Source organism: Sorex fumeus, unplaced genomic scaffold (assembly GCF_029834395.1).
Source record: "Sorex fumeus unplaced genomic scaffold, SorFum_2.1 ptg000007l, whole genome shotgun sequence".
NCBI classification, from domain to species: domain Eukaryota; kingdom Metazoa; phylum Chordata; class Mammalia; order Eulipotyphla; family Soricidae; genus Sorex; species Sorex fumeus.
Window position 1 is genome coordinate 8855946 of NW_026606064.1, and position 20663 is coordinate 8876608.

Consider the following 20663-nt stretch of genomic DNA (forward strand, 5'->3'; position numbering starts at 1 on the left):
ATCCAACAAAGGAGCCTCCATCTTCCCCCACGCCCCTCTTCATACCAACCAGAAGATCTTGGTTGGCCCCACTTATTGTCTCCCTGTGCTCCACAGGGGAAGGACTTCACGTCAGCTATGTCATCGGAGGACTCCTCATTATTCTGCTGATTCTGGTGGTGATAGCTGCTTTGATGCTGTACAGGTAACTCAGCCTCTGGGCTTCCCTAGCATGCAGGGGACCCCCCTGACGCCCTATTGTTTGCTGATCTGACCTCCAACCTACCTCATTTCAAGGCTGGTTCTCCACTGGAAGCAGAAAGGCAGGGCAGAGCGGGTTGGAGCGGTAGCTCAGCGAATAGGGCGTCTGCCTTGCACGCGGCCGACCTGGGTTTGATTCCCAGCATCCCGTATGGTCCCCTGAACACCACCAGGAGTAATTCCTGAGTGCAGAGCCAGGAGTAACCCCTGTGCATTGCCGGGTGTGTGACCCAAAAAAGAAAAAAATAAGGCAGGACAGATAGCTGAGTTCTGTCTTCCTCCCCGGTCACAACCCAAGCGTTTCCTCATTTTCTGATAGCGGCTGCCCTTGGGATGTTCTTCAGAGACTGAGATGCGGGCACATAGGAGGTTGCCTTGTGCACTCAGCAAGAGACAAAACTGCTTGTTCTGTCTTCACGTTTTCCACCACCCACACTACCTCAAACCACCCGAAGCTGGAACTGATTTTCTTTTCACATAAACATACCCTTCGCTATAACACAGATTGATATATCATGGCTCGGTAGGGAGCATCTTGGGAAGGGAGAATGTGTATTTTTCCAATTTAGAATCTTTTTTTATCTCTCTTTCTCCAATTTTCTTGTTTGTTTTGAGCCACCCCCAGCGGTGCTCAGGGCTTGCTCCTGGCTCTGTGTTCAGGGATGGTATCACTCCTGGCAGGCACAGGGGACCATATGGAGTGCTGGGATCAAAACCAGGTCAGCCGCATGCACGGCAAATACTTTATCTGCTGTACCGTCTCTCTGGCCTCATCGTTCTCTAATATTTTAACTACAGATATTTAACCACAAAATATTTGTGGTTTGCAGCAAAAGTGTAAGGATTTTGCTGCTGCTACTATGGTTCTGGCTAATAATAACGAAAACATTCATTTAGTGAATATGTATCAGTGCCAAAACACCTTGTAATGTGGTAATATTATTCCTCACTTCCTAGCTGAGGCTCTGAAGCTCAGATAATAACATTTAGCTTATGTCCACCAAGAAGCCAGCCAGTGAGACTAGAGAGATAGTACAGGAGGTAAGGAGCTTGCTTTGCAAGCAGCCAGTCCTGGTTCAGTCCCTGGCACTGAATATGAGTCATACCAGAAGTCACACCTTGAGTGCAGAGCCGGGAGTTAGCCCTGAGTACAACCAGCAACCAGATGTGGCCACAAAACAAAACAAAACAAAATCTTAGCAAGTAAATGGCAAAAATGGGATTGAAACATTGTCTTTCTGGGGAGGGGAGGTAAGGGGGTTGGCCCAAACCCCATAGTGCTCCGGTGTTACTCCTGGCACTGCACTCAAGAATTAATCCTGGTGGTGCTCAGGGTACCATATGGGATGCCGGGGATAGAACCAGGGTCGGCTGCCCTACCCCACCGTACTGTCACTCCCATCCCTGAAACATTGTCTTATCTGAAATTAGATAACCACCTGTTATTTCTAACAAATTACACCCAAATATAGCAACTTACAATGACAACCTTTATTATCTCACAATTGCAGGGGATCAAAAATCTGGGTGCCACACAGTTGGGTGCCTCTTGTCAAGTTCTCCAGGGGGGGTCGAGGGGGGGGGGGGAGAAAGTCCAGTCTTAGCAGTTAGCAGGGGCTGCAAGCGGTCTTATCTGAAGGTGCACAGGAGGCCAGGATTCCCTGCCGAGCACACTCACATCCTGCTGGCAGGATTGAGTTCCTCCCAAGCTGCAGGACTGATGGCCTCAGCTCCTTGCTGGTTGTTGTCTGGAGGTCACCCCCACCCCCAAATAGGGCAATTACAAGACAGAAGGCAACTAGAGGGGCTAGAACAATAGCAGAGCTGGTAGAGTGTTTGCCTTGCAAACGGGTTCAATTCCCAGCATCCCATATAGTCCTCCAAGCACTGCCAGCAATAATTTCTGAGTGCATGAACTAGTAGTAACCCCTGTGCATCTCTGGGTGTGACCCAAAAAGAAAGAAAAAGAAGGCAACTTGAAAAAACAGTTTGCTTCCCCTAGAGCTAGAAATAAGAGAGAGAGGGCAATCTGAGACAGAAGTTAATTTCCTTAGAATCTAATCTAGGACCAGTGGCTTTTGTGCATTCTATTAGTGACCAGTCAGTCACCCATTGCATCCCACACTCAAAAGCCAGTTCAGAAGGTGTGAGAAACAGAAGTATGGGGGGAGGGAGTCACCGGAGTCATCCAGCACACAGGCTGCACCTTCCCTAGATGTTATCCCTATAACCATTTGAACTCATTTCTCATTCCCTTTTCTCCTCAAGACACAAAAGATCCAAGTTAACTGATCCTGGAATGGGGAACTTGACTTACAGCAACCCCTCCTATCGAACTTCCACCCAGGAAGTGAAAATCGAAACAATCCCGAAACCTGCCATGTACAATCAACTGTGCTACAAGAAAGAGGTAACACTTCAAATTTGTATTCAAGGCTGTTTTGGGGGCGAGAGGGAGGTGGGTGAGTCTAGATTGTTCTATTCTAAGTACCGAACCCATTAGTAAGTGTTGATAGGCAATCCTACGTTCCATTTTGGAAAGGACAATGACTAAATGTGATTTGGGTTTCTGGAAAGACCTAGAGTCTCAGCTGGAGAGCTGGAAAGTGGGTCCCAGAAGATTTAGGTCTGGAAGGTTGTGACTGGGTGGGCACTTTGCTGCTGGGAGATGTTTCCCAGGCTCTTTCCCACCTGGGGTCGTTATTTCCCTAAAGTGGGGACTTTGCACCACTAAAAAAAAAAAAACCACAAAATTTGAGCTCCAAGACTCCTTTTTTCCCCCACTTATTTTTTTTTTTGTTGTTGTTACTGTGTCTGGCATATCGAAGCGATAGCACAGCGGGTAGGGCGTTTGCCTTGCACGAAGCCAACATGGCCGACCCGAGTTCGATTCCTCCGCCCCTCTCGGAGAGCCCGGCAAGCTACCGAGAGTATTCGATATGCCAGACACAGTAACAACAAAGTCTCCAATGGAGACGTTACTGGGCCCGCTCGAGCAAATCGATGATCAACAGGAGGGCCTTTACCTTTACCTTTTTATTTTTTTTTTGAGGGAGGAAGAGAGTCATACCTGGCAGTGCTTAGGACTAACTCCTGGCCCTGTCTCCTGCTTAGACAGATCATATAGGGTGCCAAGGAGCAAACGTGGGTCAGGTGGGTGTGAGGCAAGCTCCTTACCCGCCATATTATTTCACCAACCCAGGAACTCAATTTTTCTAACCTCTGATCCAAGCTCTGGCACTGATGGCTGGGCTGGGCTGGCTGGTTTTTGTGTTTTGTAGTTTTGTTTGTTTGTTTTTTGGCTATCCTGTTTTTTCCCCCTCAGTTTTAAAGGATATCTCTAGAATTCAGTCGGTTTGTGTGCTTTCTGTTATTTTAATTTCTTTCATTGCCTCAATGAAAAATGGTTAAATGTTTAAATATAAAAGTAGTCCCTTTTCCACAGGGAACTAGGCATGGTATTTCACATTTTCATAGCCTGATGACTTTCTCTCTCTCTCTCTCTCTCTCTCTCAAAAATCTGTAATTGGAAGTTACCTCTTATGAACTCACTCTGCTCTCTTGGCCTGTCTAGCACAGTCAAAATCAGCACTCACACCTTCAGGCTCCTAGGCTTAAGAATGCACTATAATGAGTGTATTAATATACTTTACACAATCATCATGTGCTTTTTGGATCCATGCATTCCCATATTTAAAACATTCCATGAGCTGAGGAGATAGTAGCAGACTGAACTGGGTTTAATTCCCAACACCCTCAAGCTCTCTAGGAGTAATTCTTGAGCACAGAGCCAGGAGTAACCCCTGAGTATCACCACCTCTGGCCTAAAAACCTAAAAAATAAATAAAAGCATTTCCACTATAAACCAAAACAGAACCTGCAAGAGTAGACTTCATTTTAGGGATGATAAACTCCTTAGTTAACTTTTTTTTTTGAGTTATACCTGGTGGTGCTCAGGGCTTAATCCTGGCTCTATGCTCAGGAATCACTCCTGGTGTTGCTCAGGGGACCATATGGGGTACCAGGGATCAAATTCGGGTTAGCACTGCAAGGCAAGTGCCCTACCCACTGTATCATCTCTCCAGCCCCATGTTTTTTTAAGAAAAAGATTCTTAGGTTCTGGAGCATTTGACACCCCATAAAAAAAGAACCAGAAGAAGGGACTTAGGTTAGCAGTGAAAATTATGTGACTTCTTTCTTCTGTGTATGCTTTTTTCCTCAGCAGCTCTTTCATCCTTCCGATAGTCTTTCGCCCTTTCTCTTCTGATCTCCTCCTGATTTCAGGTACCTGTTGTGTGCTCGTACAGGAAATGGTTTCCCCCAAATTGCTAGCGCCATATCCCCCACTTCTCCTTGACTTCACTGGTGTGTCTCTCTGTATTAAAGGCAATGAGTGGTCTGCTTCTTACCTTGCACTAATTTCAACTTGTAGGGTGTGCTGGATGCCCGGGCCTGTTTGTGTGCGTGTGAGCATGTGTGCCTATGCACTGTCTTGGTCTCTGTCTCTCTGCTCAATGGAGGTAACTGTCACTCGGAGGATGACAGCGTGACTCTTTAGATTGTGAGTCATCAAAGTCTCCTGCTTACTGCAGGGGCTCATCCCGGATAGGTGGTGTTGAGTTGCTACTGAAATAAAGCAGCAGTGGTAGGGCGCTTGGCAGGAACACTCTCCCAGGGACGCAATCCAAGCCACGGCCCATTTTCTCCTGGCAGAGGCGGCATCTGGCTTGGTTTCCCCCAGAAACCAGGATTGAGGCTACCCTTTGAGGAATGCACAAAGGGAGAAGCCCGAGTGGAACTGAAGGCTGTCCTTGGAACAATCCCAGGTTGCTTGGGAATAGCCCCAAGGGTCGTGGGATCAGAGCTCCAGTAAACCCCGCAGAAGTGTTGTAAGTTACAGGAATCCAGTCAGCTCATATTCAGCACCCACAGAAGAGCATTTTCAAGATTCCCTCCTGCCTGGGTCAGGGAGCTAGACTGATCCACCCTGTGTGATACCCTAAACCTCCTATGGTCTGCCCAGCAACTCCAGAGGTCACTCCTGAGCACAGATCCAGGAATAGCCCCTCAGCACTGGCTGGAATGGCCTGAGTTCTCCCCCCATACATCAAAAGAACAAGGAAAACAAACAAAAGCTACCCCTTCTGTCTAAACTCCCCAAAGTTTCTTAACAAAACTAGAAGAGAATTAAGAATAAAACAGCACAACCTTCATTAAAATCCTGAATAAACACGTTCATTTTGTCTGTTGCTCTCGGGCATGTGCACTGGCATGTTGTCCCACTGATGAACCACAGTGACAGTATGACCACAGTTCACGTGTTTTCCTGTGTTTCTGTGTGGCATGCACACGACTAATTGTCTTCTAGGCATTAATCCTTTTCCCCCTCACAGCAGATGGTGGCGGGGGTCTGGAGGTGCTAAATAACAAGGCCAAGATATCTTAGCCTGTGGACCATACCAGCAAGATCCCAACAGAGCTACTGATCTTCCTCCCCGAGAAATTACAGGAACAGTCCCCAGAACGGTGTCTCTCAGTCTCATGAACTCTGTCCACGTTACGCAGAGAGTTAGCAGGATCTTGGTGCCCTTCACACCCCTTCTTATCCACTTCCTTCCTGGAGCGCCAACTGACTATGTCTCCCTGCTCTCCATCCTAGGGTGGGCCGGACCATAACTACACCAAGGAGAAGATCAAGATAGTGGAGGGCATCTGCCTCTTGTCCGGGGACGACGCCGAGTGGGACGACCTCAAGCAGCTCCGCACCTCCCGGGGAGGCCTTCTCCGGGATCACGTGTGCATGAAGACAGACACCGTGTCCATCCAGGCCAGCTCCGGCTCCCTGGATGACACGGAGACAGAGCAGCTGCTGCAGGAAGAGCAGTCAGAGTGCAGTAGCGTCCATACCGCAGCTACTCCCGAGAGACGGGGCTCTCTGCCCGACACGGGCTGGAAACACGAACGCAAACTCTCCTCCGAGAGCCAGGTCTAAACGCCTGTGTTCCCTGCCCTCCCTGCCCGTTTCTTCTCCTTCGTGGACTCCCGGTCCTTGTGCTCGCTTAGCAGCAGGCCCTTCCCCCGGGTTTCTGCACTGCGCGCCTCCTCCCACCCCATAGCTGCTCCCAAGCCCTCCTGGGGAGCCGTCTGCGGCCAAGTCCATTACTAGCTGTACCCAAGAGAGAAGGTGCCACCTCTGAGAATTTACACCTGGACTTTACCATGAACCTTCACCTCTTGCTCCCAGACCGAGCGTCCCCTGCTCCCACCAGCTAGGCTCAGTCATGTTCCCTCATCAGTGCAGGGGTCCACTGTCCCCCGAGGGACCCTCAGAACATGCCCCACAAGAGCTGATGACTCAAGACTATGCAGTTTCCCCCTCAGAGGCGGCCTGACAACTTCTCTGAGAGAACTTGTCCAATCAGCTGGCATTGTGACTAAAAAAGAGACATGAAGGGTAGAGGCTGAGTGGAGGAATCAGCCCAGCTGGTATGGGCATTTGGGGAGCCCTTCAGCCTCACTTGTTGGTAATCTGATTGGGCTTTTCAGGGTCGCTGGGCCTGGTGGTCCTGTCCATTGCTGGTGATGGCTTATTATTCTCACTCCGAGAGTTGCTGTTTTCTCAGATCTGGGTGTGGCTCGGGATGGTCTCCCACCTATTAAAATGTCTGGGGCCTTGTTCACCTTCAGATGACCGGAGACCCCTCTCACACGGTTGCTGACTCATAGGATGTCTGGAGCCACCACTGGCCAGTAGCTTTTCTCAGTCTTCAACATGAAATAACTTGTGAGCCAGTAGCTTGAATGAACATGGGGCCCTGAGGGCTGAGTCTCTGCAGTGGCTAAGAAGTCCTGCCCAGTCCCAACTCGGCTTTCCTCTGAACTTTAATGTTCTGCCACTCTCGTCCTCCTCACTCTCTCGGATGCTAAGCACAGAGAGCCCGAGAAAGCTGCGCCAGGTGTTTTCTTAAATGAGTGGCATGCGTGGTTTAGATGTGGGACTCCCAGGGTCTAAAGGGAAATATCCAAGAGGTTGAACCCCCTGTGTCTTCTCTCAAGCGCTCAGGGATCTAAGCGAGTAGACAGCCTGTGACAAAGGGCAGGTGAAGTTCCCAGTCCGATTCTTCTTTCCAGCTAAGTGTCCCACTCATAATTCCACCTGTCACTGGGTTTGTGCTTGTTCACGGAAGGAACTTGCATCTCACGTTAGTATCAAGACAATTGAGAATACCACCACCCCCACCACACACACACACACACACACACACACACACACACACACACGTAGTCTTGGCTCTGCCCGACTTGCTTTTTCTATGATGAGGAGGCCTATACAAGATGCAAAGTGGCACACCAAACATAGCTGAGGGATGCCCTGCCACCCCGGGGCACAGACTGAGGGGAGGGGAGGGCTCCTGGGGGGAGTTTCTTGGGTGTGAAACATCTTTTTTGGTTTAGGGATTGAGGAATCAGCTGCCAGCTGTGGCAGGGAAGAGGGAGGGCAGTAGTCACCCTTCTCTGGCCTGTTCCCGGAGTCTCTGCCAAGTCCTGAGGTCTGCTCTCAGTAGCCTGGCCGGGGCCTCCACAGGGCAAACAAGCCAGGCCAAGGAGCTTTTTCTAGACACAGAATGAGAATGGTGCCATTTACACCGGGAGAAAAGGGGCACATTACAAACTTGATGGGAGGGACTCCAGGGGCAGGGGGTGGGCAGTGAAAGAAGGAGCACTTTCTCCCCCCTCCCTTCAGGGTCCTGTTTGGAAAAGTGGAGAATGTGGAAAAGTGGCATTTGCTCATTGGGCATGGGGGACGAATCTGATTGCACTTGGGCTGTTCAGAATGTAGAAAGGACATATTTGAAGAAATATCTATTTGAGCACTGATTTACTATGTAAAAAAAAAAAAAAAGCAAAATCTCTCTGTCCTAAACTAATGGAAGTGATTCTCCCCGCGCTCATGTGTAATGGTTTTAACGTTACTCACTGGAGAGATTGGACTTTCTGGAGTTATTTAACCACTATGTTCAGTATTTTAGGACTTTATGATAATTTAATATAAATTTAGCTTTTCTTAATCATCTTGCGTGGCTTGAGTCATGACTGATCATGGTAACTGCTCATTCTGACGAAATCCTGTTTGCACACACCACCCTTAAGTCTCGAGGGGATGTAGGGGATGATCAGGAAGAACACAGGGAATGGCGTTCCTGGCTGGAGCTTCAGCTCATCTGCAGAAGACAGACCATGACTAGTGTTCACTGGCCTATTTCCGAGCCAAAGAGATAGTACAGCAGGAGGATCCTTGCCTTGCACGTAGCTGACATGGGTTCAATCCGTGGCATCCCATATGTCCCCCAAGTCCTGCCAAGAGTGATTCCTGCAGAGCCAGGAGTAACCCCTGAGCACTGCCAAGTATGGCCCCAAGACAAAAAACAAAACAAAATCCTATTTTTTCTGGAGGTTGGCAATTGATTTTCTCTCTCTCTTTTTTTAAATTGAATCACCATTGAGATACAGTTACAAAGCGTTCATGTTTGAGTTTCAGTCATACAATGATCAAACACCCGTCCCTCCACCAGTGCACATTTTCTACCACCAGTGTCCCCAGTATTCCTCCCCCACCCCCTACCTCTGTGACAGACAATTTCCCTCTTTCTACTTTTGGGCATTATGTTTTGCAATACAGATACTGAGAGGCCATCGTGTTTGGTCCTTTATCTACTTTCAGCACACATCTCCTGTCCTGAGCAATCCCTCCAACCATCATTGACTTAGTGATCCCTTCTCTATCCCAGTTGTAAACTCTACCAGCTCATGAGGCAGGCTTCTAACCATGGAGCAAATTTCCTGGCCTTTGTCTCTATTGTCCTTGGGTGTTAGTCTCATATTATGTTATTTTTTCCTTCCACGGGCTGGAGTGATAGCACAGCGGTAGGGCGTTTGCCTTGCACACAGCCAGCCCGGCCGAGCCGGGTTCAATACCTCCGCCCCTCTCAGAGAGCCCGGCAAGCTACCAAGAATATCTTGCCCGCACAGCAAAGCCTGGCAAGCTCCCCGTGACGTATTCAATATGCCAAACACAGTAACAACAAGTCTCAAAAATATGGAGACGTTACCGGACCCACTCGAGCAAATTGATGAACAATGGGAGGACAGTGTTTGTTTTATTACACAAATGAGTGCAGTTATTCTATGTCTGTCCCTCTCTGACTCATTTCACTTAGCATGGTACTCTCCATGTCCATCCACTTATCAGCAAATTTCATCTTTTCTAACAGCTGCATAGTATTCCATTATGTAAATGTACCAAAGTTTCTTTAACCAGTCATCTGTTCTAGGGCACTTGGGTTGTTTCCAGATTCTGGCTATTGTGAACAGGGCTGAAATGAACATACAGGTGCAGATGTCATTTCTACTGTGCTTTTTTGCACCCCCAGGATATATTCCCAGAAGTAGTATTGCTGAGTCATATCGGAGCTCAATTTCTAGTTTTTCTAAGAAATGCCCATATTGATTTCCAAAAAGGCTGAACCAGTCAGCATTCCCTCATCTGCAAACAGGCTTCCTTTTGAGTGTCAACTCTGATTGGTAGGTGATAGCTGTCCATATGCAATGGGGAAAGTCTCATGATCATTAAAGACATTTTCAGTCATCTAAAGGACATGCCATGTATAACCACCTGTCTTTTGTTTCTGCTGTAAATCACTGAGGACTTCATGTTACAGAACTTGACTTTGCCTTGCCATGATGGTCCTTGGCAAGGCTTCTCAGTACAAGTAAGAAAAGGATTGAACTGGTACAAGGAGGGCTAGTTTCAATCTCTGTTCTGCCTCTAGCTCTGTCTGGTCTTCCTCAGGTTTCAAGGTTACTCTGAGAGAGGATCAAATGAACATTAAGTTTCCTTTTATTTTTAACCAGTTCTCTTCTCATAGCTCATCACTATATTTTAAGGCTACAATAAAAACTTGGGAAGGCTTTCTTGGGTTTTCTGGACATGGTGCCTTTCAGGGAAGTTTGGGAAGCATGGAAGTCTCAGTGTCACAAAAAGGCAGAATTGAATGTTAAAGCTCAATTGTTAATTTTTCTAAATCACAATCCATTCACAGAATAATGCTCCCATTTATCCATTCATCTTCTGCTGAGGGCCAGGCACTGCCCAAGCCTGACCAAGACAGAGTCTCACAGGGCTAAAAGACCTACAACACATACACACTCCAAAATCCCCAAATGCAAGAAAGACTAAAAGCCTCATGCTTAAATAACAAGAGATCTGAGTATAAACATAGCACATAAGTCTCCCCACTTCACTGTTTTGCAACAAAACAAGTTGAAAACCATCTTTGGGTCCACATTTTTTTGTTTGTTTGTTTTTATTTTTATTTTTGGGTCACACCCAGCAATGCTTACTCTTGGCTCTGCACTCAAGAATTACTCCTTATGGGGCAGGCTTGGGAGACCAGATAGAATGCCATGGATTGAACCTGGGTTGGCCAGGCCACATGCAAGCAAGTGCCCTCCCCACTAACCACTGTATCTCTCAGGCCCCCATTCTACTATTCTTTTTCTAAAAGTGAGTGGAGGAGGTTTGGGGCTACATCTGGCAATGTTCAGGGCTTAATTCCTAGCTGTGTGCTCAGGGGACCGTATGCAGTGCTGGGAATTCAACCAGTGTTGATCACATGTAAGGCAAGTGCTTTAAACTCTATACTAGGGGCCAAAGCGATAGTACAGCAGATAGGGCATTTGCCATGCACAGGCCAATCCTGGCTTGATCCCCAGCATCCCATATGGTCCCCCCACAAGCACTTCCAGGAGTAATTCCTGAGCATCTCTAGGTGTGGCCCAAAAGGCCAATAAACAAAAATAAATTCTATGTTATCTTTCTGGCCCCTCCACTATGTTTTGAAAACAACACACAAAAGAGAAAAAGGTTTTATAAGAGGCACAAAGCACAAGCAAAGTACGTTCTCATACATCCAGGATCTGAACAGTGATCATACTTCGAACACATCAAGAGTTTTTCAGGTAGCAAAGCAAAAACTAACTCATAAGCACAAAACATTTGCTTGGAAAACTGGAGATCTTTTTGGGAGAACAGAGTTTAGTGAACACATTTTGCCACCTTATGACCATGCACAGCCAATGTCATCAGGTTTGGCACCATCTGCATCTTGGAAGTCCCACCACCCTGTGACTGTCCAGTCCCTTCTGCAGGATACAGGAAAGGGAAGGTAGAGCTGGTTGATGACCCAGTCTTGGCAAGAAATTGCCTATTGTCAAGTGAAATTTTAGTACCAAAATCACGGATGAGCACATTGTTTTGAGGTTTTAAAAAACCCACTAGCTCTTCACTTCCTGCTCAGTAAAATGAAAATGTTAAAACCAAATGGTTGCTAATCCATTTCTACAGTTCGATAATCTCATCACTGGCCACCATCCAGATCACACGTCAGGGTCTGAAAGTTGTGTTTATGTACCTTTTAGGAAATCTCAGGAATGAAACAAGAGTTGAGAATTCCTTAACTGGTCCTCTATGCATAACCTATGAAATGGATAAGTAAGAAGAAAGTAAATCAATTTTTTTAATGTAGGAGCACTACTATTTATTCAGACACAAAAGTAAATCAAATTCTAACTGGATATATTTTTGAAATTATAATCTCTGGCCTTCTTTTCATATTGTCTGAACTGTAGATTCTTTTTTTTAAATTTTATTTTATAAAGTAGTTCACTTTAGTAGTCAGACTACAGCTGAATCTTACGAAGACAATGTTTATGAGAAACAGCCTCGTTCCTGACGCCCCATTTGCTCTCAACAGAACAACCATCTCCAAATGCAACAGCTATGTGTACCTAGGTCGAGAAGTTAACATGGCAAATGACCTGGCACCCGAGCTGTGCAGGAGGAAGAGAGCGGCTTGGAACGCCTTCAAGAGCGTCGAAGAAATAGCTAAGAGGACGAAGAACCTCCGGCTCCGGGCACATCTCTTTGATTCCACTGTTCTTCCTGCATTAACATATGCCTCAGAGATCTGGGCCCTACGCAAACAGGATGAGAACGCTATTAGGGTCTCCCAAAGAGGAATTGAAAGAGTTATGCGAGAAATAGCACGTTTCACTCAAATGAGAGAAAAAATCCGGAGTTCTGACATCCATCGACGATCAAGAATCAGGGACGCTGTCTCATTTGCCAAGGTGTCAAAAATCAGATGGGCTGGTCACATAATGAGATTTAAAGATGACCACTGGACTAGAGCTGTTACCGACTGGATTCCATGGAATGTCAAAAGACCGCGTGGCCACCCACCTACCAGATGGTCAGACTTCTTCATGAAGATCATGAACGGTTGGTTTGAGGCTCTTCATGTTCCTAGAGCGAACAGACGCCATTGGGCTACACTAGCACGTGACCGGGACAAATGGAGACGTTACTGGCGCCCGCTCGAGCAAATCGACAACGGGAAGTCAAGTGATCAAGTGAAAGTAGTTCACAATATTTGATTACATGTAATATTCTGACACCAATCTCACCAGCATTGCATCTTCCCACCACCATATTTCTGGTATTTCCATCCCGAACCCCAATCCCTGCTCCAAAACAGAACTGAAATAATATTTCCCTCTAAGGTTGTTTGCCTCCTACTTTGAATCTTATCAAATGTGGTGCAGTACTCTTGGAGTATGGATAGGGTGAGTTTTATGAAATGGCATTTGCGGCCAGATGGTCCACAAAAGGTTCACTCGTGGGTGAGGCTCAGCCCAAGCATGTGGAGAGTGGCCATGAGCAGGACAGCAATTGAGTTTGGCTGCTAGGGCTAGGTTCCTTGAGGTGGAGAAGGGTCTCACCAACCCCTCTCTGGGGTGCCCCCAGTGGAACAGCCCGACGTGGGGTCTGGTGATGGTTATGGCAAGTGTCATGTTGCTCCATTCTGGGAGAGAAGGACATGTGATCTTGATGGTGACCAGTGACGAGATTATCAAACCATCACTGTCACTGTCCTCCCGTTGTTCATCGATTTTCTCAAATGGGCCCAGTAACGTCTCCTTGTGAGACTTTGTTGTTACTGTGTTTAGCATATCAAATACGTCATGGGTAGCTTGCCAGGCTCTGCCGTGCGGGCGAGATACTCTCAGTAGCTTGCCGGGCTCTCTGAGAGGGGCGGAGGAATCAAACTCAGGTTGACCATGTTGGCCGCATGCAAGGCAAATGCCCTACCCGCTGTGCTATCACTCCTGCCCATCGAACTGTAGACTTTTTTTTTTTTTTTTGCTTTTTGGGTCACACTCTGTGATGCACAGGGGTTACTCCTGGCTCTGCACTCAGGAATTACTCCTGAGTGCTCAGAGGACCATATGGGATCCTGGGAATCAAATTCACGTCAGCCGCGTGCAAGGCGAATGCCCTACCAGCTGTGCTATCGGTCCAGCCCCCGAACTCTAGATTCTTTATTATTATTATTTTTATTTTTATTAGTGAAACACCATGAGGTACAGTTGTAGACTTATAAACTTTTGTGCTTGGGTTTCAGTTATACAATGATCGAGTACCCATCCCTCCACCAGTGCCCATTCTCCACCACCAATGATCCCAGTATCCCTCCCATCCCCCTTCCCCCCCATCCCATCCTGCCTCTGTGGCAGGCCATTCCCTTTTGTTCTCTCTCTCCTTTTGGGTGCTGTGGTTTGCAAAAGAGGCATTGAGTGGCAATTATCCGAACTGTAGATTCTCAAGATGAAGAAATACGACTTTAATAGAGAGGTCTCCAAGGAATGAACCAAACACTTCACCAAACGTGGTCTGAAGTAAACAGTGCTGTGGTCAGAGGACCGGGGTGAGAGTAAAGCAGGGAGGGCACAGGCCTTGCATGCTGTCAACTGAAGTTCAATCTTCATGCGGTTCCCCAAGCACCACCAGGAGTGATCCCTGAGTACAAGGCCAGGAGTAAGTTCTCCGAATACTGCCAGCTATTACCCAGAAACCCTGAAAAGAATAAGAAATAACTAAAGGAAACACAGTGCTGCATAGGAACACAGGAAAAGCATCCATAAGAGCTGAGACTATACAAGAATTTAAGAGTAATGCACCGACATTCTAGACATCCTTGAATATAAGCTTTGGGTTTTCTCTACTTAGGGACCTCTTGATGAAAGAAATGTGATCCAGCCCTTTTTTGGGGCAAGAAGTTTGCATGCTTTTTTTTTTTTTCCCAAATGTGAAGACAGCTCTGGATCCAGTTAATAAGGATATATGTTTAAGGATGTCATGGGCAGCTTTTGTTTTTGAAATATTCCTTCACTTACTCATTTATTTTTCTCTCCAGACCATCTCCCATTAATCAGCTGGCTAAGCAGAGCTCAGCAGAGAGAACAGAGTTTTCAGTCAAGGCTCCAAAGCACAACTCTAGTTTCCTTAATATGATGTTAAAGCACATCCAGACAATCTAATTAAGGGCCCGAGCTTAGACTCAAGACTGAATAAAAGTAGCCCCAAGCTACACATCTGCTTATTTCATTTTACAAGACACAAAGAGTCAAAAACTCGCAAGTATCCATCCGGCATTTGTCAGTGGTTTTCCTTCTGGCCCTAGAAGCTTGTTGTCAGTCTACTGACAAATTCCCTATCTCTCCTTTCTGTCTCCTTCCTTTGGGGTTGGACTGATGTTTCTGTGGTCAGAGTTCTTCGGTAGCCTGCATTAGACAGCTTTGGAGAAAGGGGCCATGAAAAGAAGAAAAAAGACAATTCATTCCTTCATTCAACCAGCATCTATTAAATGCAAATAAGTGCAAGCTAGGATAGGCTTTATAGTTTGGGAGGACAATCAAGGCATTAAAATTCACAGGCATTTGCAATCTCTCTTAATGTCTTCACTGCTAGATCCAGGGAATAATTCAGGTAACTGGAGCGAAAGTTGAAAAAATTCAACTACTGAAATAGCATTTCTGAGACTAGAAATACAGACCTGTGTCTCAGGGATGAAATATTTTAGCCAGAAATGTAGGCATGTTTCTGGATGTTGACCAGAATGTAGCTTGTGATTATGATGCAATGAACATTGTTCCAAACAACCCTAGCAGGCTTTTCAGGAATGGCTAGGAAACTTCTTCGGCAGATATATTTGGCAGTTGTTTTTCTATTTCCAGTTGCAATTCTACAGTGTTTGCTTTGATTTCTAATGGCACAAGAGTTTTACTACCAATTAGTAGAACCCTTGCCCTTTTCTTTTCTTTTGGGGTCACACCTGGCAATGCTCATGGGTTACTCCTGGCCCTGCACTCAGGAACCACTCCTGACAGTTCTCAGGGGACCATATGGGATGCTGGAAATCGAACCTGGGTCGGCCGCGTGCAAGGCAAACGCCCTACCCTCTGTGCTCTCTCTCCAGCCCCAGCAGTACCCTTCTTAAGGAGAACTATGAAAATACCCCTGGAATAAAGGACACGTTAACTAATAAATACATAGACAAATGCAAGTTGATGATGATCCTGGACTCCGAAAGATTGAGCTACCATCTATGAAATCAATCTGGGAAAGGTACCATATGAAGTTTACCCAGGCCCTATAGCATTGGCCCCATTCCTCCCTCCATATATCTGTCAAACCTCAGTTCCTATTACCGCTTATTAACTGCCCTGCTCCAGCAATACTGGCCTCCAAGATTCTCAAACTCAGGTCTATTCCTAATTTAGGAGTTTTGCCTCCCTGCTCCCAATACCTGGTGCATTCTTCCTCTATCAACATCCATGGTTAACCTCTTCACTGCTTTCTGTATTGGCTCAAATGTTATCTCCATGGAACTGCTTTGACCTCCCTTTATAAAATTTTCAGCTCACTTCCTAATAACTTTCACCTTTTATCTTTGTCCTTTGCTCATAGTATGTATTATCTAATAGTCTACTACATAATTTATATATGATCTTTATTTCCTATTATGTGAGCTTCCTGAGAAGAAGACGTTTTCTTATTGTCTACTTTGTTCTTTTTTTTTTTTAATGGGTGGGGCACACCCAGCGGTGCTCATTTATTACTCCTGCAGGCTCAGGGGACTATGGAGTGCAAGAAATCAAACCCAGATTGACCACGTGCAAGGCAAGTGCCTTACCCACTGTACTATCACTCTGGCTCCATTATTGTCTATTTTGTTCACTGATTATCCCAATCATCTGCTTGGCTATCCTCTCTGCGTTACATTGCTCCCGCTTTTGGTGAACAAGCTGCTGGAGTTCCGTTTTACAGGTTGTGATTCGGATCTGGTAAGTCGATGGCAAGATTGTGCTACTTAAAACCTGTATGGTTGGCTTTCTACTTTGGATGTCTGTCACTTCCGGAACCTGCGGCGAGGCTGACAGAGGGACACTTTCCTCCCCGCCCCAACCAGGGCTCCGGCAGCCGAAGACCTCCAGGACCAGCCACCACCATGCTGAGACCACTCTCCGCACACATGAAGGTACTGGCAGAGGGACAAAGCCACGCGGGTTCCGGGGCCGAGACCTCCAAGCCTACTCGAATTGGAGTCGAGCTTCTTCCACCCAGATCCTCCAAATTCCAGTAGGCGGGGGTCACACCCACCACCTGGCCCCCTGGCGCCGTGTAATCCCATCAGCGGCCAAGACTCAGAGACTATAAAATCCAGATCCCGGAACCGCGTGGCGGTTTTCAGAACCTTTCAGAACTTTTTTTTATGACATCTTATTGTCTCATTCCTACTTTGGACAAACTTGCAGGCTATCGAATGTAGCCTGCCTACAGGGCAGAGTCTGGCAAACTCCCCGTGGCGTACCAAATATGCCAAATACCAGTAACAATGATGGGTCTCATTCTCCTAAAGAGCCGGGAATATAATCTCAGGGCTAGGATGAAAGAGACGTTACTGGGGCCTGCTCGAGGCAATTGACGAATAACAGGATGATGAAATGAAAAATGAAAAAAACGATGATCCCAAATGTTTAGAATGGTCCCTGCACATACTATATGCTTAATAAACATCAGTTAAGTCAAAAATAAAATCAGACATCTAATGCTTGCTTTTTAGTAGGTCTGCATCTAACTGAAGACAAAAGGATTTGCCATCTTTTGGGAGGAAGTAGGGTGTAGGGGGCTCATATTCAGTGCTCAGGAGGCCCTGGGGCCCCATCAGCAAGTCTTAGCCAACTGGGCCTCACATTTCAATGCAAGGGTTAGAGGATGTGACACTACTTATTTCCCATGGTGCTGGGGATTACATGGGTCATCCCAGTGAGCTGCATTCAGTAAGGCTCAGGAGACAATATGGTGCCAGGAATTGAACTAGATCGGGCTCATGCTAGGTATGTGCCCTAACTGCTATACTACCTCTTGGCCCTATTTTGCCATTCTGATCTAAAATTCTCCAAAACCCAGAAAACATTACCAAGCAGGGCACCATCACCCTTTCCTTAAATGTGATTTTAAATTTATTTCCTAAAATATGAACTAAATATGGCCAATGACTAATGACTGAAGAAGACTATTTCCTAATTCATTCTCAAAGGTTACTGTAATAAGCTCTGTTAGATTCTTTTATCCTTCCCCTACCTATCCTATGTCTCTCAAATCCCATTTTCCCCCCATCTCTGCAAGGTCTCATTCACTCCCACACTTTCATCTTTCCACTCTATGGAGGTGATCCCCAAATCTATATCCCTTCAGTTCTAGTTTCTTCTCTCAGTTTTCTATTTCCTACACCTATTTAGAAAGAGTCTTAAATGCCCCATTGTTCATTTGATCACTTGACTTCCCGTTAATCGTCGATTTGCTCAAGCGGGCACCAGTAACGTCTCCATTTGTCCCTGTCACGTGCTAGTGTAGCCCAGTGGCATCTGTTTGCTCTAGGAACATGAAGAGCCTCAAACCTATCGTTCATGATCTTGATGAAGAAGTCTGACCATCTGGTAGGTGGGGGGCCACGCGGTCTTTTGACATCCCGTGGAATCCAGTCGGTAACAGCTCTAGTCCAGCGGTCATCTTTAAATCTCATTACGTGACTAGCCCATCTGATTTTTGACACCTTGGCAAACAAGACAGCGACCCTGATTCTTGATCGTCGATGGATGTTGGAACTCCGGATTCTTTCTCTCATTTGAGTGAAACGTGATATTCTAAGCATAGCTCTTTCTATTCTTCTTTGGGAGACCTGAATAGCATTCTCATCCTGTTTATGTAGGGCCCAGGTCTCTGAGGCATATGTTAATGCAGGAAGAACAGTGGAACCAAAGAGATGTGCCCGGAGCCGGAGGTTCTTCGTCCTCTTAGCTATTTCTTCGACGCTCTTGAAGGTGTTTCAAGCCACTCTCTTCCTCCTGCGCAGCTCAGGTGCCAGGTCATTTGTCATGTTAACTTCTCGACCTAGGTACACGTAGCTGTTGCATTTGGAGATGGTTGTTCCGTTGAGAGCGAATGGGGTGTCAGGAACGAGGCTGTTTCTCATAAATATTGTCTACTGACACTACCTCCACTATCCAGCCGCCGCCACACTCCAGGACACTTTCCGGACCTGCGTGGCAGCACCGGCCGAGACTCACGCACGACTGAAGACCCACAGAACAAGATAAGCGGAACCCTCTGAGACCTTGGACTCCAGGCTCAACGGACCCAGGGACAGAGATTCTCTGCTTGCTCCCACCAACCACAGGTGACAAAGGGATTATAATCGGGAGCCCCACCCTACCCTGCCCTGTCTGCTTCCACCAACCACCAGAGACCAAGGAATCGGATTGCGCACAGAAGACCCACCCTGCCCCTACCAGGACCAGATAAATACCCCACTGGCAGACCTCCATTTCTGACATTACCTCCACTACCCAGCCGCCGCCATGCTCCAGGACGCTTTCTGGACCGACACATCATAAGACACTAAATACCCATCTTCCGGAATTGTCGTACCATATTTGATAGGGTTCAAATATGGTAACACCTATCAGGGCAATTAGAGGTCACCCCAAAAGCCTCTATCCCTCTTGGAAAGACTGGCATTCTACCGAGAGTATTCCGCCCACACGGCAGAGCCTGGCAAGCTATCCGCTGTGTGTTCGGTATGCCAAAACCAGTAACTACAATGGGTCTCATTCACCTGACCCTGAAGGCTTCGCCCCATTGTTATCTAAAAATATAGCACAGCGGTAGGGCGTTTGCCTTACAAGCAGCCAACATGGCCGACCTGAGTTCGATTCCTCTGCCCCTCTCGGAGAGCCCGGCAAGTTACCAAGAGTATCTCACCCGCACAGCAGAGCCTGGCAAGCTACCCGTGACGTATTCGATATGCCAAACACAGTAACAAGAAGTCTCATGATGGAGACGTTACTGGGCCTGCTCGAGCAAATCGATGAACAACAGGAGGACCGTGACCTTGACCAAGTATGCCTAGGGCTGGAGAGATACTACCAGCTTAAGGCACTTGCCTTGCAGACAGCTGAACCAGTATCAATCCCCAGCACTGCATATGGTTCCCAAATACTGCCAGGAACAGCTCCTGTACACAACTGGGTATTGATCCCAGTCCAAAATAAAGTAAAATAAAAATTGAAAAAAATAATAGGTCTAAAGCACACTCAGCCTCAGCCAGGAAGAAGCTTAGGGGATAAAACACATGTATTTCATGTATAAGACCCCCCAAAGTAATTCTGGGTGTAGCCCTGTGGCACTTACCAGGAGTGGCCCCTATAAAAAGAAGTTTACAAAACACTATGCCTTCCAGACTGGTTTCTCTGGACTTTCTACTTCCACTTGGGCAATCACCACTTCCTAGTCCCTAAGCTCAAGTGACACTCTATGACTTTTCTTCCTAACTGGGCCCCACCCTTGCACCAATTCTAATATGTCCCCAAATCTACTCCATTCTCAGCATTTCCACCACTCATGTCAGGCAGGTACTTAGTAGGTTCCCAACTCTAACCCACTTTATACAGTCAAACTAATTAGTGTTCCTAAATGCAATTCTGGGCCTGAAGAGAGCTCAGTAAGCTAAGTGCAAGCTTCATATGGTCCCTTAGCACTGCTGACTCTGACTCCCAAGCCTAAAACTAAATTAAGTAAAATGCAATCCTGGTTTTGCTCAGAACCCTTTGATAGTCTCCACATTCCTACTTAATAATAGATACACATTCCTTAGGGCCTCTCAACATCAACCCTGTTAGAAAAATCAAAACTACAGTCAGACCCTTATCAATGATGCCCATTCTAGGCAGTGTCCTTGCTACAGCTTTTCTCAATAAAAAGGAAAATCAGCATGTGAAAAGTAAAAAATAATTCCTTTCTCTTCCCACCAAGTCCCTCTGTTGAATAGCCTCCTAGAATCCCAGCACCCTACCCGCTGTACTATTGTTCAAGCCCCAGTGATATTAATTATTACTAGGCTGGAGATTATATACATTTTACCTTCTATTTTATTTTTCAATAATAATAAATTACTATTTTA

The 20663-nt window shown here is 46.5% G+C and overlaps 1 protein-coding gene across 1 annotated transcript in view; it reads left to right on the plus strand.

Moving 5' to 3' along the window:
* The window catches only part of LRP4 (LDL receptor related protein 4), a 59987-nt gene extending 53554 nt beyond the window's left edge, over nt 1-6433 (plus strand). The window contains exons 36-38 of the mRNA XM_056133325.1: nt 97-184; nt 2509-2650; nt 5900-6433. Of these exons, the coding sequence (XP_055989300.1) occupies nt 97-184; nt 2509-2650; nt 5900-6232 (563 nt within the window). The 3' untranslated portion in view covers nt 6233-6433. The remainder of the gene's footprint in view (nt 1-96; nt 185-2508; nt 2651-5899) is intronic.
* Nucleotides 6434-20663: the final 14230 nt, after the last annotated feature.